At 35.0% G+C, this 24,254-nt stretch overlaps 1 protein-coding gene across 1 annotated transcript in view; it reads right to left on the bottom strand.

Annotated features, from left to right (window-relative positions):
• The window catches only part of LOC148952055 (uncharacterized), a 318,887-nt gene that overhangs the window by 45,075 nt on the left and 249,558 nt on the right, over nucleotides 1-24,254 (bottom strand). Inside the window, exons 25-28 of the mRNA XM_089089125.1 lie at nucleotides 22,789-22,920; nucleotides 20,322-20,507; nucleotides 13,366-13,526; nucleotides 10,385-10,530 (exon numbers count right to left, since the gene is read on the bottom strand). Of these exons, the coding sequence (XP_088945251.1) occupies nucleotides 10,385-10,530; nucleotides 13,366-13,526; nucleotides 20,322-20,507; nucleotides 22,789-22,920 (625 nt within the window). The remainder of the gene's footprint in view (nucleotides 1-10,384; nucleotides 10,531-13,365; nucleotides 13,527-20,321; nucleotides 20,508-22,788; nucleotides 22,921-24,254) is intronic.

Genomic DNA, 24,254 nt, shown 5'->3' with positions numbered 1-24,254 from the left:
TAAAACTCAATTCCTCATAGAATTATTTAAACTAAATAGTTACCCCCGCCCTAGAAAGTTCGGAAAAACACGATAGCCTTATTTATAGTGAAGCGTTTCTTAGTCGTATGTTTACCCGAATATTTAACAAGTACCATTTTTCCATACCATCCATAAAACTCAATTCCTCCTAGAATTATTTAAACTAAAAAGTTACCCTCGCCCTAGAAAGTTCAGAAAAACACAATAGCCTTATTTATAGTGAAGCGTTTCTTAGTCGTATGTTTATCCGAATATTTAACAAGTACCATTTTTCAACACCAGCCACAAAAATCAATTCCTCCTAGAATTATTTAAACTAAATGCTTACACCCGCCCTAAAAAGTTCAGAAAAACCCAATAGCCTTATTTATAGTGAAGCGTTTCTTAGTCTTATGTTTACCCGATTATTTAACAAGTACCATTTTTCAACTCCATCCATAAAACTCAATTCCTACTAGAAATATTTAAAATAAAGAGTTAGACCCGCCTAGAAAATTAGTAAAAACACTATAGGCTTATTTATAGTGAAGATTTTCTTAGTTTTATATTTACACGAATATTTAACAATTATCATTTTTCCATACCATCCAAAAAACTCAATTCCTGCTAGAATTATTTAAACTAAATAGTTACTCCCGCCCTAGAAAGTTCGGAAAAACACGATTGCCTTATTTATAGTGAAGTGTTTCTTAGTCGTATGTTTACCCGAATATTTAACAAGTACCATTTTTCCAAACCATCCATAAAACTCAATTCCTCCTAGAATTATTTAAACTAAATAGTTACCTCCGCCCCCTACCAGAAAAACCTGTTTGGTACGGGGGCCTTGGCAAAATGGTACCTTGGAATATACTTATAACCTACATAACCTAATACCTGTTTAGCAAAACAACCGCTTTGCATTCTTTCTGTGGCCTCGCTCTACTTACTTCACTCTTCACAATTTCCATTTTGGGTCTTCAACCCTTACAAAAGACACCACGAATACAACCAAATAGACAACCGACATTCAACAATGATAGCCTCATTAAGTAGTATATAGCTAAAAATTCAGCCTTGGTACATTGAAAGCTTACTTTTCCTATTTCATAGCAAAATTAAACAATTAGAGTACTAGCTATGTTTCTACTAAAAATATTAGAATTTAAACTAAATATCTCTAAAGATCTTCAACTCAATATAATGACTTTTAACTTTAGTTTTGACTCCGTATTTACTTTTGTTTTAGTTTTACTTTGCTCCCCAAGTTCAGAAATATTGTTGAAGTGAATCAATGAATCAGGCTAGACATTACTTTTACATTAGATTTTTACATTAGTTTTGCAAGCTAATGTTGAAGTGAATCAATAAATTAGGTCAGACATCAATTTTACATTAGTTTTTTACATTAGTTTTACAAGCTAATGTTGAAGAAAATCAATAAATTAGGCTAGATATTAGTTTTATATTAGTTTTACATTAGTTTTTTACATTAGTTTTACAAGCTAATGTTGAAGTAAATCAATAAAACAGGCTAGACATTAGTTTTATAAGCTAATGTTGAAGTAAATCAATAAATTCAGCTAGACATTAGTTTTACAAAAAAACCAAAAAGTCTTAACTTTGTTCATACTTCTCTAGAATAATTTGATGTTTAAAAAAACATACAGAAGACTATCATTTTCCATGTTTAAAGGAAACAATATGTTTAATTAATTTCATTTTTATGTTCTCGGCCTCCCCAAGGCCATTCAGCGTGTCCCAAGTGGCGATAGGGGAACGCCCTACAGATGAGTAGGGTACCTCTATAGGAGGCACGGACCAAGAGGGGCCTTGTCCCTGGGGGTCCATAATAGAAACTGTGGCACCCTCGCCCGGGGTCATAAATACAGGCGGAGGAAAAAGAAGGTCCCTCAAATGCACACTCAAAAGGGCCCACTGGTTTGTCCACAAGTCCCATGAGTTAAAAACCTTCTCCCAGTAACGGGTTAAATTGCATGGTGATGCAGAACACCGTCGCGGGAGGATCCTCTATAGTAGGACAACTGCGACAGGGCGTAAGATCAAGATCTATGGACAACGGCCTCTGCAAAGGGCTGTCTCGAGCCTTTCGGGGTACCTGCAAGACTGGGGACCTTGCGGTCAACTCTATTCCCACTTGAGGAGTGGCACCCCTCGAGGAAATTATAGTCCAGTAAACGACACAGCATTCGCACGGGATTCTGATTAATAGACAATTCTTCTGGACTTGGCTTGTTTTGATGGGCGTCTTCGGACTGAAAAACCTCTTCCTAGCTAATTTATCTATTATGGGCTGCCTCCCCATAGTAGCATAATATTTGTAGGCATGAATATATAATGAGTCGGAGGTAATAGGCTTGAAATTGTCTGTGCTGGATTTCGACTCTTGCTGATAGAAGAGAATCGCCAAGTGCTGAAAACCATGTTGTGACCGGGATGGATCCAAGTTGTACAAAGTCCCCATTGATGGAGTTTCAAGGGACTTCTTGCTGTCCGGTTTTAAGCCGGCTCTAGCGCTTCGGTGTAGACTTGAGAATATATGTGATCCCCGTCCTGCACTGGTATCCGGGATCATTGCCTTTCCTGAGGCAAAAATAAATTCAATGATTAAAATTGGAACTTGGAATGTTACGACGTTAAAAAATGACTATCGTATTGACATTTTGACTGACGAATTCAGACGATTCGAACTGGATTTATTAGGAGTTTCAGAAACTCATATCCCAGGGGTAGGAAGCCTGAAATTAGGTGATATAAAATTTGTTTACTCAGGCAGGAAGGATGTGGTACATAGACAGGGAGTAGGGCTCATGATGAGAAAGGAAGCCGCTAAGTCTTGTTAAGACTGGGAAGGTATTTATAATGGAGTACTAATTGTTCATTTTATGACTTAAAAGTGCAGGGTATCAGTTATAGTAGTATACGCCCCTGTAGAACCGACTGACGAAGATACTAGTGACTCAGATGAATTTTACTTACAGTTACAGGAGCAAATAGACAGAGTCCCAGGTAGAAATATGATGGTATTACTGGGAGATTTTAACGCCCAGGTTGGTAGAAATAGGTATAGATGGTATCCTAGCCTAGGTAATTCTGGTGTAGGAAAAGAAAACAGTAATGGATACAGACTTTTGCAATTTTGTAGGTATAACAATCTAGTTATAACCAATGTTTGGTCCACCAGTGTTATAACCAGTGTTTGGTCATAAAATGGCTCATAAGTTAACATGGTATTCACGTGATGGTAAGACAACAAACACATTGATTATGTTATAGTAAACCGAAGACTGGCAGGATCAATACAAGATACTAGGGTATATAGGAGTGCCGTTATTGATGTTAAAAGTAAAGATCACCATCTAGTAGTGTCAAGGGTTAATTTAAAGCTGAAATATCGGAAGGGTAACTACCTCCCGGGAAGTTATGATGTTGGTAGACTCCAGGATGAGAATTTGAGAGAAACTTTCCAGGAACAGTTAAATACTAAACATGAGAGTTTAAAATTTGATAATGTGGAAGATGGTTGGAATAATTTTAGAAAAATAATTTGTGAAGTTGTTGAAGGTGTATTAGGGAAGAAAGCTAGAACTGCAGCTAAGATTATTAGTGAAAAAGCTTTATGTTTAATAGAGAGGAGAAGGGCCTAGTACAAGAATTATCGGAGTGATAAATCATATGAAAATAAAAGGAATGTAAAGAAAGTGAAAAAAGCATTAAAATATGAACTAAGGAGATGTGAAGTGGAGGCCATGGACAAAATTGCCGAGGATCTGGAAGATGCAGCTAGAAGGCATAATAGTAAAATATTGTACTGGCATGTTAACAAATTGAGAGGGAGCAGTCAATCCGGACTTGGCCCAGTTAAAGATGGGAATGGGGCCGCAATTAGCGATAAGGAAAAAGCTAAAGAGAGATGGGCCGAACGTTTTTAGAATTTGCTTAACCGAGATAGAGTTGCAGGAAAAGATATAGAGGAAAATGAAAAAGTTTGTGATACCTTGGATGTGAAAGAAGATTTGTTTTGTGAGAAGGAATTGGCAACAGTACTAAAAGGATTAAAAAATAATAAGGCTCCAGGTGCCGATAGGGTGGTAAATGAGTTTCTTAAATATGGTGGCTCTGAGGTTAGAAATAAGTTACTGAAGATTATGAATATGATTTTTGAAAAAGGGGAAGTACCTAACGATTTTAGGAAAACCTTAATTAAGCTACTCGATAAGAAAGGTGATAAAATGAGTGTGGTAATTATCGAGGCATTAGTCTGGTCTCTGTAGGTAGTAAATTACTTAGTAATATGATACTTCTTAGACTAAGAGATGCCGTAGACAAAGTTTTAAGAGAAGAACAGGGCGGTTTTAGAAAAGGTAGAGGATGTGTTGACCAAATTTTCACTCTTAGGCTAATAATTGAGAAATGCCTGAGTTTTCAAACACCTTTGGTCCTCAGTTTCAAAGATTATGAGCAAGCGTTCGATTCTGTTGATAGAAGAGCTTTGGTAAAGGTTTCATCCTTGTATGGTATACCAGACAAATACATTATAGTGATTAGTGCTATGTACGAAATTAACACCACTGCGTTTAAGGTAGGAAATCAGGTTAGCAGCTGGTTTTACACTAAATCAGGAGTTAAGCAGGATTGTGTTCTATCCCCCTTTATATGTATTATTTTGATGGACTTTGTTTTAAGGAGCACAGGAAAGGCAATGGGACACCACAGAATCAAATGGAGAGGAAAAAGTCTCCTGGACTTAGATTATGCTGATGATTTAAGCATCCTAGATGAAAGTGTGAGCAAAATGAGTGAGGTTTTAGAGGTTTTGTGAGTTCAGAGTGCTAGAATTGGTTTGAAAAGTAATGTTAAGAAGACTAAGATACTAAGGCTAGGAATAAGTGAAGATGAAGATGAAGGTGACGTTGGGTAATGAAAAGATTGATCAGGTGGGTAGCTTCACTTACCTTGGTAGTATTATTAGTAAAGATGGTGGGAGCATGGAAGATGTTAAAAGCAGAACAGCGAAGGCTCAGGGTGTCTTTCACAGTTAAAAATTTTTTTTTGGAAGAATAGGAAGATAAGTCTGCAAACCAAGAATAAAATATTAGAAGCTACAGTGATGACAGTGGTCAAATATGGCTCTGAAGCATGGACGCTCCGAAAAGCGTATGAAGATTTGCTAGATGTTTTCCAAAGAAATTTGTTAAGGATTGTTCTGGGTACCCGGCTGACTGACCGTATTTCAAACAATAGGCTATACGAAAAATGTGGTTCAATACCGCCCTCTGAGGCTATACTGAAAGAAAGGTTGTGGTGGCTAGGGCCCGTTGTGCGGATGAAGGATGACAGATTGCCGAAGATTGTTCTTTTCGGCCAACCGTCTAGGGCTAAACGGAAAGCAGGTCGTCCCCGTCTGGGGCGGGAGGACGTCATAAAGAAAGATTTAAAGGAAATGGGAGCTTCGTGGGTGGGTGTAAAAAGGGAGGCTTTGAATAGATTGGGGTGGAGGAGGAGCGTGCATAGCTGTGTTGGCCTCAGGTGGCTTGGTGCTGCAGTGAGTTGTTAGTAGTAGTAGTAGTTCAGAAATATTTGTAAAAAGTTAATTATCATAGAAAAGTCTTTAGCGCGTCAAGACTTAAAATGGATAAAATACATTTATCTTTCTTTTAATCACTGCTTGCCAAACTTCAGTTTATGCTTTAAAGTACCATATAGTACAACAGAATTCCTATAGTTTTGCACTTTAGTTTTGCACCAAGCTTAAAACAGCAATAGGCTTCATTATGTATTGTAAAAAATCGGGCCTTAATGGCAAATTTTTGAACACAGTTAAGCTTGAAACAGTAATAACCTTAAGTTTTCCCGGATGGTACCATAGGGTGACACAGGATAACCAGTATAGAAAAAGTGTACTTTCAACTGCATTATGGCTCATTACAAACCAGGTTTCATTACTTAACTGATCTGAAACCAGAACAATAAGTGTGCATTCAACTTCTTCTTCAAGCCTATTCGCAATATTAAACTGACCTGAGATCCGACAACTTCAATGTGTTAACTTTATGTTTGTTAACATTAAACGATTTTGGGTATTACGCTGATTTAAAAACCAAAAAGTAGGTGCCACAGGCCTAATTTTCTTCACACAGCTTCTACACCACACCCGCTAGCGACATCTATATATTTATCACGATTCAGTAGCACCTAGTTTAATGCTGTTGAGCAACCTGATCAAATTCCCGAAATATTTGATTTTTTTTAGAAGCAACCAAACTCAATGGGTGCCAATTGATGTCTACGATACGGCTAGTGTTCGGGGAACCTTTAGTTTTCAATATATTTGCAGTTATGTATATGCTGCTTAACTTATTCTTGGTAATTTCTTTTATTTTGCCAAATAATAAGTTCCATGATCCAGAAATAAAGTCGGTCTAGTTAAGCGGTGTCACTTGCGTGTTTAGCTAGAATCCATGTCTAGCCAGACATCAATGTCTAAACAACTACCGTTCACAAGTAAAATTTGGTGCTTGGCTAGACAAGTTACAGCTAAGTATCCAGTTCTAGACTCAAGAACTCAAAGTCTAGGATTTTCGACTGCGACCAATCAGAATGTTTCAAGTTCCACTATTTTCATCATCTATGTTTACATTTTTAAACTGAAATTTAATTTTTACTTTCTCATTAATTGTTTTTTCATTCTAGGCAAATATGCAACAGCAGACGTAATAGCGAAGTACACTGAGGCAATTGTTTGGCTTCTCTCATCCATTATATTGTGATAATAAAAACAGGGATTACAATTTTAATAGTTTAGTCCGCATAAGCTCTCTTGATTGGCTAGAAATTACAACTGTAATCTATTTGAAACTAAATTTGTAGTTTTAGCTAAACCCTGACTTCTTCTTGTGAACGGTAATTTTCTAGACGTTGATTTCTGGTCAGACACGTGTCTATACATGAGATTTTAGCTAGACACGCATGTGAACGCCGCTTTAAGAAAAAAAGAAACGCAAATAAAGACAAGAGATAAATTTGTAGTTTTAGCTACCATATTCAAAAAATTTTTATCAGGTCATACCTCTTCCAGAAAAGGTATGAGCTGAAAAAGTGGGACTTATATTCCGACATACCTCTATTTAAGCTATATTTTTATTAGCTTTTTTCTTTAGTACCAGTCAATATAGAAAAAAGATTAGAAAAGAGAATCGTGAAAAAAAATAATGAAACGACCAAACCAGAGTGTATGGTTTCAAAAAAAAAAAGAAAAAAAAAGATAAAACTTAACTAAAGGTAGTTGGAGTAAAGTTGCTGCTTGCATTCACTCACTTTGTTGAAGCCTTAGTTTTGACAATTTGCTAAAGAAAAAGAAAAAAAAAAGTATTTGACCATTCCAAATTCCCATACTTCGTCAAGTGAGCTGCTACCTAGGAAATACCAGCTAAACTAAAGTACTTTTTATGCAAAAATCAAGTAGACTAATGGGATTCTAGGAATACAATGGGATGAGCCGTGTTCAAAAACTTTTAATCAGGTCATACCTCTTCCAGAAAAGGTATGAGCTGAAAAAGTGGGACTTATATTCCGACATACCTGTATTTAAGCTATATTTTTATGAGCTTTTTGCACCTGATTTTCGTAGACTTTGAGAAAACTTCGACTCCATCGACCGAAACTAACTCTGGAAAATCCTGCGATACTATTGAATTCCTGATAAAATAGTGGCCCTAATTGTTACATTATATGAAAACACAGAATGCTGTGTTCGGACCCAAGAAGAAAATACTAAATATTTCCGTATCATATCCGGCGTAAAACAGGGCTGTACACAGTGATTGAACAGGGTTCGGCATCCAAATTGGAGAAGGTAAGCAGCTAGCCGATCTAGATTTTGCTGACGATATTGCCTTGATGGAAAGTAACAAGACGAAACTCCATGATCTCCTCAATACTATCCGTCAAAATGCTGGCAGACTTGGCCTCATAGAGAGAAGACAAAGAGCATGGCAACAACTAATTCCCCCCTGAACATAAAGTGTGGAGATTCAACTGTCGAGCAGGTCGTAGAGTTCCGGTGCCTCGGCAACACGGTGGAAAACTCAGTGTCAAGCGAGTGGGAAGTGCAGTTGACGATAGGGCAAGCCAGTGCAGCTTTTAACCGACTAAAATCTGTATGTCGGTCGAAAAGGTATTCTACGAAAGTAAAAATGAGGCTATTTAATAGCAATGTTCTTTCTGCACTCTCTACAGCAGTGAGTTCTGGAATTGAAGTAAACAACAATAGAGACGGATTCCTGCCTTCGAAAATAATTGCCTTCGGAAGATTCTGAATATTGACTGGAGAGATCACGTCACAAACCAGAAAGTCTGATCTATCTGAGGACAGCCCATGGTTACGGACATCATTCGGCAACCAAGGTGGCGATACCTTGGGCACGTGATCCGTATGAAGGACGACAGGATCCCAAGACAGATCTTGGAATAGCAACCTCAGGGAAACCGCAAAAGAGGTCAACAAAAAAAACACCTTGCGTCGCAGATATAGACAGGACCTGTCCAACATTCACACGACGATACAACACCAATGAGAAGATGTTTTGGCGGCGGCCCACACGCAGAGCGACTGGTTGCTCTTCATGGATGCCCTGGGTGCCTTTGGTGGGACAGGAGGATCTAAGGTCTTAGGTAAGTCAATATAGACAAAAGGTTAGGAACGAGAATCGTGAAAAAATAATGAAACGACCAAATCAGAGTATATAGTTTAGAAAAAAAAAAAGAGAAAACTTCACTAAAGGTAGTTGGAGTACAGTTACTGCTTGCATTCATTCACTTTGTAGAAATCTTAGTTTTGACTAGTAGCTGAAAAAAAAAGAAAAAAAAAAAAAAAAAAAAAAAAAAAAAAAAAAAAAAAAGGTATTTGACCATTTCTAATTCCCATCTTTCGTCAAGCAAGTTGCTACCTAGGAAATACCAGCTAAACTAAAGTATTTTTTATTATATTTAACATAAGGTAACATAACATAAACAGCATGTTTATGTGGTTCAGAAGACTACAAAGAAAAAAAGTTGTTGCTGGATGTCTGGTCTTTATTAACTGTAACTTAAAAAAAAACAAAAAAAACAATTGTTACTTTGCACATTATTAGGTTTTAGTCCGGAAAGGTATTTCTATTATTTATGTTTATTTTTATATTTATTATTCATATTTATGATTTATATTTATTTATTTATATTAAGTATTTATATTACATATTAATATTATTGTCATTCTTCTTTTCTGCATCTTTCTTTTTTCTTAGGAGCCAAACTACGAAAATTTTATCTATTCATACTTTCTCTACATTAAAATATTTCATCGTTCAACAGAAAAACAACAGTCATTAAGACTCAGCCCTAACCTACAAATCTCTTAAGGAAAAAATCATCGAAATTCTAGTCAACAAACCTAGAGAGCTAATCAAAAAGGTAGTCCAAATAATTATTAAAAATAATTATAAATTATTATAATCCCCTTTTTCGTAAGGATTTCATCAAAACTCGTCACGATTCAACGGTCTTATCAAAAAAATTACCTAGAATTTCAAAATTTCAGAATCTGTCTCTCAACAAGAAATGTGTTTTCTAAAATTCATAGGTATGTTTGTTCTTCAGTTATCTATAAAATAACCTATAAATGTTGATTGCTTCAATCACCAGAAATATCTACCAGAAATATAATTAATTAACTGCCTATGGACAGGTTAAAAACAAGCTTAGTTTCCTACTAAAAGAAATTATCAAACTTTGCATTTACACCAAACACAATGGCCTTGAGATTCAAGGAAAGAACTCTTTTTGACAAAGAAGATGGCCGAAAAACAATACACAAATTTGACTAAACCGAGAAAATTGTTTATTATCTTTTGGCAGTCTTTCTTATTCAAATCTTTTTTGGCTGTCAACATTGGATTTCAAAATTTCTTCGGCCGAGCCCTGCATAATTTTATAAGACCGCCAGTTCGATAGGTTCATCCATAAAAAAAAGAAGTAAAAAGTGAAGTAATTAAACTTAAAACTAGCAGAAATTGATTCATGTAAAGAGTAAAACTTAAAAAGAACATATTACCGCAAAAATGAATTGGATCACCACTCTCTTCAGAGTAATGCGATACAGACCAAACATTTGCGCTCTAGAAATTAAAAAAAAGCAGATAATTTCTACTTTTTAACTGAACAATGTTTTGCTGAATAACCAATTCACCACGACCTTTTAAAATTCAAAAGTGCGGATTTTATATTACACATTTTTAGAATAATAAGCCTAAAGACTACATAAGGTGGCGAAAAAAAATCCTGCTTATGAAAAAGATTATCACCTCCAGCGCAATATACTTACCATCTCTTGAAAGAGATTGGGGAAATAAACTGAATCCAGGTGGCAGAACTGAAAGACCTGACTGAGCCAAAGACTTATTCTCCACAAGATGATCACTAGAGGCAGGAGGCAGATAATATCCCATTGAGGTCTTCAAACTTTCAAAACTAAAAAGAGAAATTACTAAAAAAAAAAAAAAAAAAAAAAAAAAAAAAAAAAAAAAAGAAAATGCAAGTTTCTTTTTAATTAATAATTTCATAAATTTTTGGTTCTGGTGAAACTATTAAAGTTCGTTAATAAAACATAGTTGAGAATCACTAATATAGTTAGGAAAAAATTGTAATTAAAGAAAAAATAAGAAGAAGAAAAAAAAATGACCCCTGTACAGAGAGCTGGTCTTAACAACGTAACAGCCTGCAGGGTATAGTAACACAGTATGCAGTTTTCAAACAAAGCTCAAGAAAAAATACAACTTTAGATATGACATTACAATTTTTATTTTTTTAGGAACTGACTACCTCCTAAATGCAGCATTCAAGTTTTAAAGAGCTCCAAGTTCGATGTTACATTCCAGTTTCAAAACGATCCCCCATCACGGCTGAAACTCAAGACATTGCAGCAGCTGCAATAGAACAGTGAGAATATTTGTTTTTTCCTTATTTTGAGCGAGCGACATTTGAGATTTAATATGCCTTTTAGCATCAAACAGTATTTTATAATTTCAGACAAGTTTTATTCGATCTTAAGTTTGGTCACTATCATAAGCCACTCGAATATAACCATAACCTCGAATGCCATTTTTCGACAGCTTTAGATTATTAGTATGAGGTTTTAAGAAGGCCTACAATCAAACAAAAAATTGGACAAAAAAAAACAAAAAAGAACCGGCTGCACCAGCTACCATCACCAGAAACCATGACTTTGATTTTAAATAAATAAAGTTCGATTTACAGACTGCAAAAAATTCAGAAATATACACCATTTTTATTGCCCAAAAGTAGATGTCATCAGCGAACGACCTACCATAATACCCGACAAGTGCTGAAAACCTTGCCCTTCCCAAAGAACCCTTAAGAGAAACATTATATTCTGGTGATTCTTTTCACACCAACAAGACAGTACCACGTAAAGATAGCTTGCCAATAATAGTCAATTAGCTTAAAGTTACGCTAATGACCTACATCTTACGATCCGCCCAATGTACGTTTGTGATTTAGAATTCTTCCGGGATTTCGGGAATGGGATTCTTGTAATATTGATGACCATTTTGCCATTTTGTTTTTGCTTAACAGACTTGCAAGAGTGTATGACAAGGGGAGGTGGCTTATATTCTGTACTTTTGGAATATGGATCCACTCTAAAATATTCATTTCAACAGAACAAGGATTATTACTGGTCACTGTTGCTTAAATCCATTTCTCTTCAAAATCTCAAAATAAAATTCTTTAAATTGTTTGTGCCGCATTGAAGAAACAGTAGAAAATGTATTTTTTGAACATCTGAGTTGGATTTAAGCTTAAATCTAAGCTATTATTACCATGATTTCAGTTTGATTTAAGTATAAAAAGGCATAACAGAGCTATTTACAATTTGCTTATAAATTTTATGGTGCGAATTAAGCGTTTTTTTTTCTATTTTTGCTTTCTTTTTCACATTCTTATGGTTCTTTTGGCGGTACGTAGCTGATTTACTTTAGAGAAATACTCCTTTTGTGAGTTTAATTGCTCAATGTTCATTCATGAAACAAGGATTTTATTCTTCTAACAGTTTTATGACACAACTATAAGAGTCCATCAAATTATGTAAATGGATCTTTTGGCCTAAAGATATATTGAGATGGAGAGAATAGGATACCTATTTCTAGACGCCCCATTATTAGTTTACTAGTCACACCCTCAAGCAGCTGGCAAATAAAGAACATTTGCAAAATGATCAGTAGTTCTCAGCACCCACTCTCTGTCAGCTTTTTGTGAAGATTGGAGTCACAATTGCTTTCAATCAATCTTTTTGAATTGTACTTAACTTTAAATATTTATAAACTGTAAACTAGCTAGCAAAAGATTAACTATGTATTAGTATATTTCAGTATACTATGAGCTATATACTGAGCTCAATAGTGAACTTACTAGGTAAAAGATAAACTATGATTTAGGGCCTTTCAGTAAACTATGAGCTATATACTCAGCAAACTCAGTGAGCTATGCATTGAGCTCTATTGTGAGCTAACTATGTAAAAGATTAACTATGATTTAGGACCTTTCAGTATATTGTCAGCTATATACTGAGCTATCTCAGTGAGCGATATACAGAACTCCTTTATGAGCTAACTAGGTAAAAGATTAACTGTAATTTAGTACCTTTCAGTATATTCTGAGCTATATACTGAGCTAACTCAGTGAGCTATATACTGAGCTCTATTGTGAGCTAACTAGCAAAAGATTAACTATGATTTAGTACCTGTCTATATATTGTGAGCTATATATTGAGCTACTTCAGTGAGCTGTATACTAAGCTCTATTTTGAGGTAACTAGCAAAAGGTAACCTATGATTTAGTACCTTTCTGCATATTGTGAGCTATAAACTGAGCTAACTCAGTGAGCTGTATGCTGAGCTCTATTGTGTACTAACTAGCAAAAGATTAATTATGATTTAGGGTCTTTCAGTATACTGTGAGCTATATACTCAACGAACTCAGTGAGCTATGTATTGACCTCTATTTTGAGCGAACTAGGTAAAAAATTAACTATAATTTATTACCTTTCAGTATTTTGTGAGCTATGTACTGAGCTAACTCAGTGAGCTATATACTGAGCTCTATTGTCAGCTAACTAGCAAAAGATTGATTATGATCTAGTACCTTTCTGTATATTGTGAGCTAAATACTGAGCTAACTCAATGAGTTAGCTATATATTGCGAGCTATAAACTGAGCTAAATCAGTGAGCTGTATGCTGAGCTCTATTGTGAGCTAACTAGCAAAAGATTTAACTATGATTTAGTACCTTTCAGTTTCACGTCTGTTTCGGTCCAATATTTCTGACCCCAGCCTATTCATCAATCCTACAACCTGAAGTTGAAGTTTGTCGTTTTCAATTCGGAGTGATTTCACTTCATTCTCTTTCTCACTCAGCTTTTGAACAAACAGCCTTTCATCATTCTGAAACTAGAATATAGAACACAAATCATTCAAATGAATTATATCAACGAGATCTTTTTGCCTCATTGACATTAAATACCATTTTACAATTCTGATATGAACTAAATGCTTAAATTAAAACATTTATTCCAAGTGTTGAATAAGTCCGATTTTGAGTTGCCAGAGTGGAATGCAAAAACTGTGATTTCATTTTCACCTAAAAGGGGTGGGACAAATAAGAAAATATGATGTGCCACCCAATTATTAATAATCCAAAAAAGAAACATGGTTCGCGATGCATCCAAAGTACTGGCTAACTTTCAGTTTGTGATCATCATTTACCAAATTTTATCATTCAGTGACTGTTTGGAAACCTTGTACATTCAGAGTATTTTAATTTAATAAATTCCTTAATTTATTATTAAACTGATCCTATAAACACGACATATATTTATAATTAATATTCCAGCCAAAAGGTGATTTAGTTAACTGATATTCCCATAAATTTATCGGAACAAGTAATTAATTTATTTTCCTACCTATGTCTTTTCGTGAAATCTAGACCAAAACTAAAATAGTGCATCCTCATAGAATTATGTTGGAAAATATGCAAAATGTGTTGCCCCCATTATGTCACCCTTGACTAAGTACTGTTTACAAGATTATAGCTCTTAACTAGAAGAGTAATTAGCTTTAACTCAAATGCCTGCTTGACATTTGACATAAAACTGGTTTCTCTGAGCTATCTCATACGTGTACATCAGATTTATCGAATAAATGTGCTTTTAATGATAAAAAGCTGTGATACATAATTCCGATGATTTAGCAAATTCAAGGCAATTTTCCTACCTTAATGAATATTTGTTCAGTTACGAATTGAGTTATTATTAAAAGGAAAAACCATATTTAACGTTTTTACTTTTTTCCATATGAAATGGCTCAGACAAGAGTTAAATAAATAATACATGGGAGCCCATTGCATCTTCACAAAAAATACCTAAAATTTCTTCACTAAATATTGTCCTTAGACAGACATTTTATAATAGAATTTTATAGCGAAGATTCTTTAAATAAATTTTTGTACTATTCTCTCTACTCTTGTTAAAAATACATACTGAAAATAGAGGAGATAATAGCTCTGTAATTATGTTATTTATGATGATCCATGAATGACTTTGAAAGTCACCATAAGCCCAAAGCTACTCATCAATAAAAACCTTCAATCGTGATTGTTTACATTCAGTTTTATGAGTTTTTTTTTCTTTCCGCTGAATTTAACTTTTTCCTTTCAAAATTTTTCATCACTAAGCAAGAGAATGGCAGACCAGAGGAAAAACGACAAACTTGTCAAAATGACCCAAATACGACAGTAAAAAAAACAAAAAATTTTTTTAATAGGTTGGCAACACTGAAAAATTCCACCTAAGCGATCCAAAATCCCCAGGCGAAATATTAACTCGATATGAGGAGAGGCTAGAGCTATTAATATGAGAAGAGATATATATATATATGAGGAGAGCTTGTATATTGATCGTATGTATATGTATGTGTACGTGTATATATTGCAAACCAAGCACATGGTTTTAGATTGTAATCTCAGCCAGTTGTATTTACAATGTAAATATGGAGGCTCAAAAGCGATTATAGCTGTGCTGAATATAGCTGAACACAGTTAAATATAGCTCTGCTGTTGCTTTAATGGATTTTGCCTTAGAAGTCTTCAAGACCCCTTTTTAACCATAGTGACAAAAGCCAGATGGCTATTTTAATTGTTTGACTTCTGATCATGGAAGAACGACAGCCAGACGACTAAACACTAACGTGGAACACCTTTCACCCTGAAAGGTTCTGATAAATCGAAGAGTCACGCACAGTGGGCAGCCCGTCCAGGAGTGCATCAAATACCAATACCAAAATCCCCAGACGCGTAGGATGCTTAATGAGTGCTTTAGTTATCCAAGTATACGTCAATTAAATTGAATGTAAGTTCTTTTTTTAAGTTTAACAAATTTGACGAAACTGTACGATTGGTCATGCAGCTTTCTACTAAGGGCACGAATTGACGTCTTGTATGACCAACTAAAGCGCAAGAGTTTCTAGAGCCATCAAGTGGCTGATTGAATGAGTGAATGGTCTATTTCAAAACGACAACTAACAAGCTTCATAAAATGCTGTCATACTGTAAACTCGTCAGTTTAGTACTAAGGCACAATAATTTATCTACAAAAGTTGATTACCTGGTATATTTAGTGGAATTAAGAAAAAAAAAGAAGAAGAGACAATAGGTTGTTTCCCTTGTATTTTTCTTGCATGTATTATACAACTGGCAAAAAAAGGGTATAAATTCCTGTGCATGTCATGGGTAGATATAAGTCCAAAGAGCAGTGCTTTTCTTTGCGCATTTACGATGATTTCGAGATCGGGATGAATATGGCGGTGGGGTAGCAGAGGCTCAAAGGCAAAAAGAGAACTAAGCCCAAAGCTTCAGCTGAAAGCATTCCCCCTCTTACCCAGAATGGTTTGTTTAAAATTGTGCAGGAGAAAATGGTTATGGAGCTTATCCTGACTGTATATTATTCTTGAAGCTCTGTTTGTGCTTTGGTAAGCGCGTGTTCCCAGGCTGGATAAGCACACTCAAGATGAGGTTAAACAAATTATGCGATAAGTCTTGGGAGGTGTTTTTGCGGGGGAGAGAATTTTTTGAAAAGTTCATGGAGAGAAAGCCAAAAGGCCAGCTTAGAGAGTGATTTTGTGAATGTTTGGGTCTTGGGTCTTGTTTTTGGGTCTTTGGTATCTTCTAAGAAGATACCAAACCATGTTAATCATACAAGAAGATTTCATCATTACATTGGTATTACCATCCACACGCTGTACACATTTGTTAACTGGAATGTTTAGAAGAGAAATTTAGAAAAAAGTTTGTGGTTTTAGTAGACGTTATTAGTAAGAACCTTAATACTCAAATAATCCTTGTTAATCCTTAGTTGGAGGCTTCTAATACTTTTGACTTCAACTGAATTAAAAAAAAAAACGAAAAAGCAGGAAATGTTACGACATATCTCCTAATTCAACATTTCGGAGAACTATTTGCGAATTTTCAATTACTTCCAAATTGTATCAATATATTCACTTCCACGACAGTAAAACAGTACGACAGTAAAACACCAGAACCACCCCTCTTTTCTTGTATACCCTCCCTCCCAGCGTCCTTCAACATAAACTTTGTTTCAAGAATAACGCTTGAAATTCAGACTGTAGATTTTTATATTATTTTCTTAACTCGTTTTTCCCAACTCAGCTGCTTTTTTTTGTCTGTTTCTCACAATTGCCTGTTAAATTTGGGAACCATTTCCTGAACACTTGCGAATTTTAAATTACTTCCAAATTGTATCAATATATTCACTTCCACGACAGTAAAACAGTAAAACAATACGACAGTAAAACACCAGAACCTCCCCTCTTTTCTTGTATACCCTCCCTCCCAGCGTCCTTCAACATAAACGGGTGATTGGGCACAGCAAAAAGTATAAAACAAACAAGATTATACAAGACGTGATAGCGTAACGGTAAGGACGGCTGCTTCTGGCTGTTTTAGCTTAAAATCGGATTTTAGGAAGATAAGACAAATTTTCACGATGAAATCAGAATACTAAAAAGTCAAAAGGAATAAACATACAAAAAAAAAATGTTTTCAAATTGATTTTACGTAGATTTTTTTTTCAAGAAAATCTGAATACAAGCGTAAACGAGGGGCGTAAAACGGATTGGGTTTTTTGATCTTTTTAATTGGTTTTGCTCGGCTCAACGATTTTTAAAAAATTATTCATTTTAATCATTTATAACTTAGATCAATTTGATATCTATATTATGGAAAGTCCAATACATTTTGTGCACCTCGTTTTCACTTAGATTCATAGATTCTCGAGAAAGAAATTATTTCCTACTTTTTGGTCCATTTTGAAAACTTTTTGTTTTAATTTTATATAGATTATTCATTGGTATGGTTACTAAAAGGTGCTAAACATAATTTGCGTTTGAGGAATAAGATAAAGCACAGTTTCAGAAACCTAGCTGGCATTGGAGTAAATAAGTGAGCCAAGATGAAGCCAACCGAAAGACTTCAAGGTCATTCCTAATTGTTATTGGACTAATGCTAAAATTAAAGCAGGGTATATTAGGGGAATAATGAGAAAAAGAAGGCCGGTATTCATTCCCAGTGTGGGGGCGAATGAATTAAAGCGTGTTTCCTTTAAAATGTGAGTGCGGAACATTGAGTGATTTAAGAGAGTGGAAATCCTGGGTATATAATGATGGTTAAAACGATCCTGGTTAAGTGGTTAGAGCGCTGGGTTGGGAAAAATTCGTCCGAAGGACTCGGGTTCAATTCCTCGTGTAGCCGGTTATTTAGTTTGGGACGGGGATCAGTGGCGTGACTCTGTAAGCTCAGCCACAGTCAACCCAGCTCTAAATAGGTACCTGGAGAAATCTGGGGAAGGTAAGTAGAAAGGGTGTGCAAAAGCACAGGATGGCCCCCAGCCTTCCATTGCACTTCCTAGCTCAAGGGTCACGAAACGAAGATCAGCACCGCCGGTTTGGACCTTGAGGGTCTAGTGCAATCATATTAACTTTTATTTTTACTTATTTTTAGAAGGATGGCTGAGAATAAATCATAAATGACCAAGAATGATGGTAAAGCATGAAGATGGTAACGCATAGGATGATAATAAAGAAGGATGATTCTATTAAGCACGGAATTAGAAAGAAGGAAGGCCAAAGCATAGTATAATAATAAAGAAGGGTGGATGTATAAAGCATAGACTAAAGAAGACGGATGGATAAAGAGTAGGGTGGTAAAGAAGAAGGATGAATGTATAAAAAATAAAGCATGGAATAAAGAAGAAGAATGGATAAAGTTAAGGATGGTAATAAAAAAGCATGATAATGTATAATTGGGAGATACAGAATGGTTGAAAACTGAGAAATAAGATTGGGAGCGGATATTTTGATACTATTATGCAGCTGAGAGATTTTTCAGTGTGAATATGGAGCCTCTAGGAATTGTTGGGTATTGTAAGCTAGTTTCAATGTAAATCGATTTTGTTGATAAGATGAACGTTTATTTACTATTTGATATTATTCGTATTTTGCCATTTATTTACATGTTGACTGTGTTCAATAAAACTTATTGCAATTGATCGCAATTATTTGGAAAAATAATTATATTAGTATAATTATCAGGTTCTAATAAACACGGTTTGAACAGCAGAATGAATTACTTGAAAAAAAAGAAAAAAAAGTGGCAAACCCATAGAGCCATTGAAACCAACCAAAAGTGCTGTTAGCTTATACTAACAGATTTCTAGGAATTTTCTATCTGAATAAGCACGAACTGTAGCTTATTGAGCTCCAAAGCACACTAGGTAAGTAATTAATTAATTAATAATTAATTGGAACGGGTTTCAGTAAGTGCTTTTGAAAGCAATTCAATACTTGCAATTACCCATTGAACGCCAAAAATTACTTACTTAGTTAAAAATTACAAAAGTTAAACATAATAGGCTTATTGACCGCAGGAATAGTGATAAGATCATTAAATGCACGTAACTAATATTAACTGAGTATGGCTCCCGTTGGTGAATTTCTTGAAACCTGTAGGTCAAATGAAAACATAATACGCTTTACGATAGTGTAATAACCTAGCTATTTTCCATTCCTCAGTAAGGATGGAAACAATATTGCTGTATTATTTCTGAAATTACAATTAAACTGGGAGAGCCTTTGAAAATAAGTAAAAATGTTGCTATTCAAGATTTTAGTTCAGAATATGATATAAACTACACTGTTAGACAAACAGTTAGCTAGAGATTGGGTGTCCAAAGTCAAAATATGCTCCCTACATAAAATGTTTTGAGTTATATGCATAATATTTACTTTAAAACTTGCTTTATCGATGGGAGGCGCTTGCTTTATCGATCGGAGGCGCTTGCTTTATCGATCGGAGGCGTAAAATCATCAAATCTCCTCTTTTCTCCTTGTCCAAAATAAGATGTATGCCGTCATTTCCCTTGCAATCTAGTAAGTTAGAAATGGACCTGCTCAAACACTCTATGTGGTGTAGCTAAAATTCTACTTTGGATGGAACCTTTTGGCAACAAGAGCTGCTTTTTGGGGGAAGAAATCTTTTGGATTTTTTAGAAAACAATCCAGCCTTGTGTCAAGTCAAAAAAAGGAGAAAAATTATATCAACTTAATTTGATTTTATTTCCTTCCATAAGAGTAATACCAATAACGATAATAGATATTTTTTGTAGGAAGTTTTTTTTTTGAAATTTCTATCCCATCTAGATGGTCTGCTGTATAACTTAAGATCATATCTGATTCCAATAATTGTATTGAAGAGAAATAACTTTGCAGTTAAGGATAAGATGATTTGCTCCCATAGTTTTCAAACCTATGAATATTTTACTTAAATTTTTCATATTCATTTGATATTTTACGTTGACAAAAAATCTTTAAACTTCGTTGTCAAGAAAGCTGCAGTAGTGCACTTCTTTTTTATTTATTTACGATAGCCAGTGCAAGTGATAAAAAAATTAATTTCTATGCTTAAAAAAATAGGAAAAGATAAACAAGGTAGAGAAGCTTTATTTGGACAGTGGTGGCATCAATACGAGGGGGGAAGGTGGGGCATGGCCCCTTAGATTCGAGAAAAAAACTTTTAAACTCCTCTAAAATTTCGTCAAATTTCGTGAAAGAAGGTCGTTTCTAATGAAATAAAACGTATTGGAGGAAATTAACAGTTTGAATGATTAACGATCCTACCTTTTCTTCTAATTTACGTCGCTCTTTCTCCAGCGTTTCAAGGTTCTTTTTCTTCAACGCCTCGTTTAGACTAATCAGGTCATCAATAACATGGTCTTTTTTTGCCAAGATTTCATTCAGCTTCTCAATTATCATCTTTTCCGTCAAATTTTGATTAGGTGGAATGTGATTTTCTCCATCAACCACCTAAAGTTTCAAATAGTGATAAAGGCGTACGATACGATAAACGATCATTATTCCGCCCCAGACAGCTCCCGCCAAGTCAAATAGCTAAAATATGAGTAGCTGAATCCTTAAAAGCTTAATTTATATATAAATATCGGGAAAACTAGACTAGCGGTGCCATGGCCCAACTATGTGCTGACAATTAGGTCATGCAAGGAGTATATACGACTATGTCTCATCGAACAAATCTGCATGCTTTGTTTAACGTCGGTCGTTCAATTAGACAACTCAAGAAATAAGTTTTAGATACACGGAGCAGCCATAAATTTTTTTTACATCCTTTTTGACATTAAAAACCTAGTCAGTTCCGTTTCTTCCACCTCCTCATAAAGCCTCAAAATAATCAATACTTAGAGCCCTTGTAAGAGAAGCTTCACCCTCATCGCTACGAAGCTATACTAAAGCTAACGCAGTAGCGTTGAGTAAGTAAAGAGCAGTATTTTCCCCCCGCTACTTTTTATAGAATGTAAAATCTTACAAAATAAAAGGTGGAGGAGGTTATTTGATCATAAATTGAAGGTTCAATTCCCTTATATAAGCCTCCGAATCCATTGGAAGGGAAACTATGTCCCAAACAACCATGCCTCTTGTTTGCAAGAACGAAGGAGCAATAAGATGAATACTACCTTTTAGGGTTCACTGTATGCCCGAAGTTTCTAATTAGATAACATATGTGAGGGCTCTGGACGATTTCCTGGCGTTGTGGGTCGTCCCTAAAATGGTTGGTTTTTCTCCAAATGACCAACCTCCAAATCCCAAAATATAAACACAAAAATAGATATACAATAAAAGCAGACAAAAACGAAACCGTGAGAAGGTCACGACATAGAAAGTACAAGTTTCAGCAGCCAGGCAACCGAAGTCTTTAAAATTAACAGTCAAAACCAAGGGGAAAATCTTGATTACAATAATCAAGATGACTGGAAAGAACTAACAAAATGAACTGAATGTTTTATATACAAGGATATCAATTCCTGAAAACCCCAGCAATTCAAGACTAAAAATTTTATTGAGCAGTATTTTTTTTTCTATTTTGTAACTATAAATTTATGTTTCAAATATATCTTGTTTTTAGTTCAGCGAAAATAAAGCAATGGACTTTAGAAGGGTTATTTTATGAGGGGGGGGGGGGGGAGAAGCCCAACTACTGTTCGTTTAAAGTTTGACTTGAGTATTTTTTTTTTTTACTTTTGTTTACGTTATTGAGTAGTTTACGTTACTTTTGTGTTTATGAGATTATTTATTTGAATTTCTGCTGGTTTGGGTTTCATTGTTCGTCGAGAGTAATTTCTGGTCGTCTTAAGTTGGAATTATCATAAGGTTTTAATTATTATTATTTTTTTTTTCTCGTCTTAGGTTTTAATATGGCTCTACTTTTCTTTTAGATCAGGGAAGCTTTTTAAAATTAATTTCTGTTCGTGTTGATTGCCAAAGTTTTATTAATGGTTAATATGTTAAAATTTTCTCCAGTTTCACATTTGCAAATGCCACATTAGCATCCGTAGTGTTGATAAGTTTATGCACATCTGTATGTGGCAATGAGAACACTTTCAATAGATGCAGTCTCTTACTTTCTTTTCATAATTTCTTTTTATAATAGTGATTCTAAATTTAGTTTTGTCGGTGTTTTTTTTCTTCTTCTTTGTTTATTATTTTTAAAATGTAACAAGTGTCAGGTCCGTGCGCGGTTTTTTTTTGCATGCGGGGGGGGGGGGGAGGGATAATAAAAAATCGGGTGGGATAATGAAAAATGTTTTTTTTCATTATTTCGATAAGAAGTGCCAGAAATGTTATAAAATTTTGAATTTCCGGAAGGGGGGGGGGTTGCCCAAGTCCAGAGACCACCAACTGCACACGATCCTGACTCGTATAGCCTTAATGTTAAAATAAATACATACCTTCGTATATACCCCTATACCCAGATATTTTAAAGGGTAGTTGTGTTTAATAATGTCAAAGAATTTGGACACACATTCAATTTTAGTTGCAAATATCACAAAAAAAGTTATTCGTCAACTTGCCAATAAAAGGTCCCCCTGGATCTTTTTATTAGTAAATACAGAACGATTAGAATAGACGACTATTCTAATAAGAATACACCACGTTTCATACTACAATGAATGAGAAAAACAGAGCGGCGTTCTACTTCAGCATTGTTAGCACCATTCGCCTAATTCACGTTGGTTCCCCACACCTCCCTCAGAACCAAATTTTTTCCATTCCTAAAAAAGAAGAAACTTACTGGTATCTCTTTGACGGGTTTATTTTCATGGTATATGACACCGTCCTTCTCTGTATAGATCCCAGCACAAAATTCTTTCATTGCGACCAAACTTTCGTTTTTGACTGCTTCTTCTGACGAAAAATCTTTAACCTAAAATATTACAGAAGTGGGTAAAATCATAAAGAAAGGAAAAAAGCAAAGGCCCGTTAGTAAAAAAAAAAAAAAGAGAACTAAAATCAATAAAAAAATATTAATCAACGAATCAGCATAACTAAATATAAGGGCATATTTAAACAGAGAAGGCTATAATATATATATATATATATATAAATATATTGTGAGTGATATTTAAATAAAAAAGGGTATATCGGTTGGTAGTAATAAGAGTTTTGTATTTCAGAGCTTTAAAGACATATACAAAACAAAGAATATGAATAACATTAAAATTGGTAGCAAAACATTACAACTAAACAAAATTCAAGCTTACTAAAGAAAGTCGAATAATTAAACTATACCCAGAACTAACTAAAGAATAAATGAAGGCTTTTTGAGGAATTATCAAATGCCGTATGTAAATTAGGAGAAGTTGCTGTTGAGATAAACAGAAAGTGCTCATCTTCCGTCTCCCTAAAAAAAGATTTCTGGATTGATGAAAGCTTAATGCATATGAATAAAACATGACACAGCCCTTCATCGGGAGAGTCACACATGGAACACGTATACTGCAACCATGTTCCCTTTACTTTATATTGCAAAATGTCACGTATTCTACGAGAGTAGCCTCAAATCCACATATATAATAGAGTATGTTCAGCTAAAATTAAAACATTTGCTACAAATGTTCATTTAATTACCCTATATGCTGCGAGATTATTGGTTCATTTAACTGCTTTTGCCACATTTGGATCGGCTGGTTGAATAAGCGACCCTTGAGAAGAATTATTCATTTACTTTCCGCAAAAATAGGGCCATTCCCTTTATTGCTTAGAAGAGATAAAACTGAATCACCCAAAATGTATTTGAATTTTTGAGGCCATATTGTTTGAACAAAACCAACCAGTTACTTTTGAAGGAAGCACTGAATTTACTTTCCACAAAAGCAGGGCCATACCCTGGGTCCAATAGATAAGACAAACGTGACTCATCCAAAGGGTGTTTGATTTTATGAGGCCATTATAATCTTCTAGTAATATTACAAAGGATTCACTGGAGCACCAAGTCACCTGAGGCCAACACAGCTGCGCAGGTTCCTTCTCCGCCCCAATCTTTTCAATGCTTCACTCTTCAAACCCTCCCATGATATTTTAATTTGCTTTAAATTCTTCCTTATAACCTTTTCTTGCCTCATTCAGGAAAGACCTATTTATCATTTAACCAAATGGCCTGATGGATGGCCAAAAACACAATCTTTGGCAACCTCTCATCATTCATCCATAAAACCTGTCACAGCCATCTCAACCTTTCTTTCGTGATACCCCTCGAAG

The sequence above is a fragment of the Artemia sp. Qi Xiang Cuo genome, chromosome 5 (assembly GCF_049724085.1).
Source record: "Artemia sp. Qi Xiang Cuo chromosome 5, ASM4972408v1, whole genome shotgun sequence".
NCBI lineage: Eukaryota > Metazoa > Arthropoda > Branchiopoda > Anostraca > Artemiidae > Artemia > Artemia sp. Qi Xiang Cuo.
This window is presented reverse-complemented; position numbering and strand designations above follow the sequence as displayed.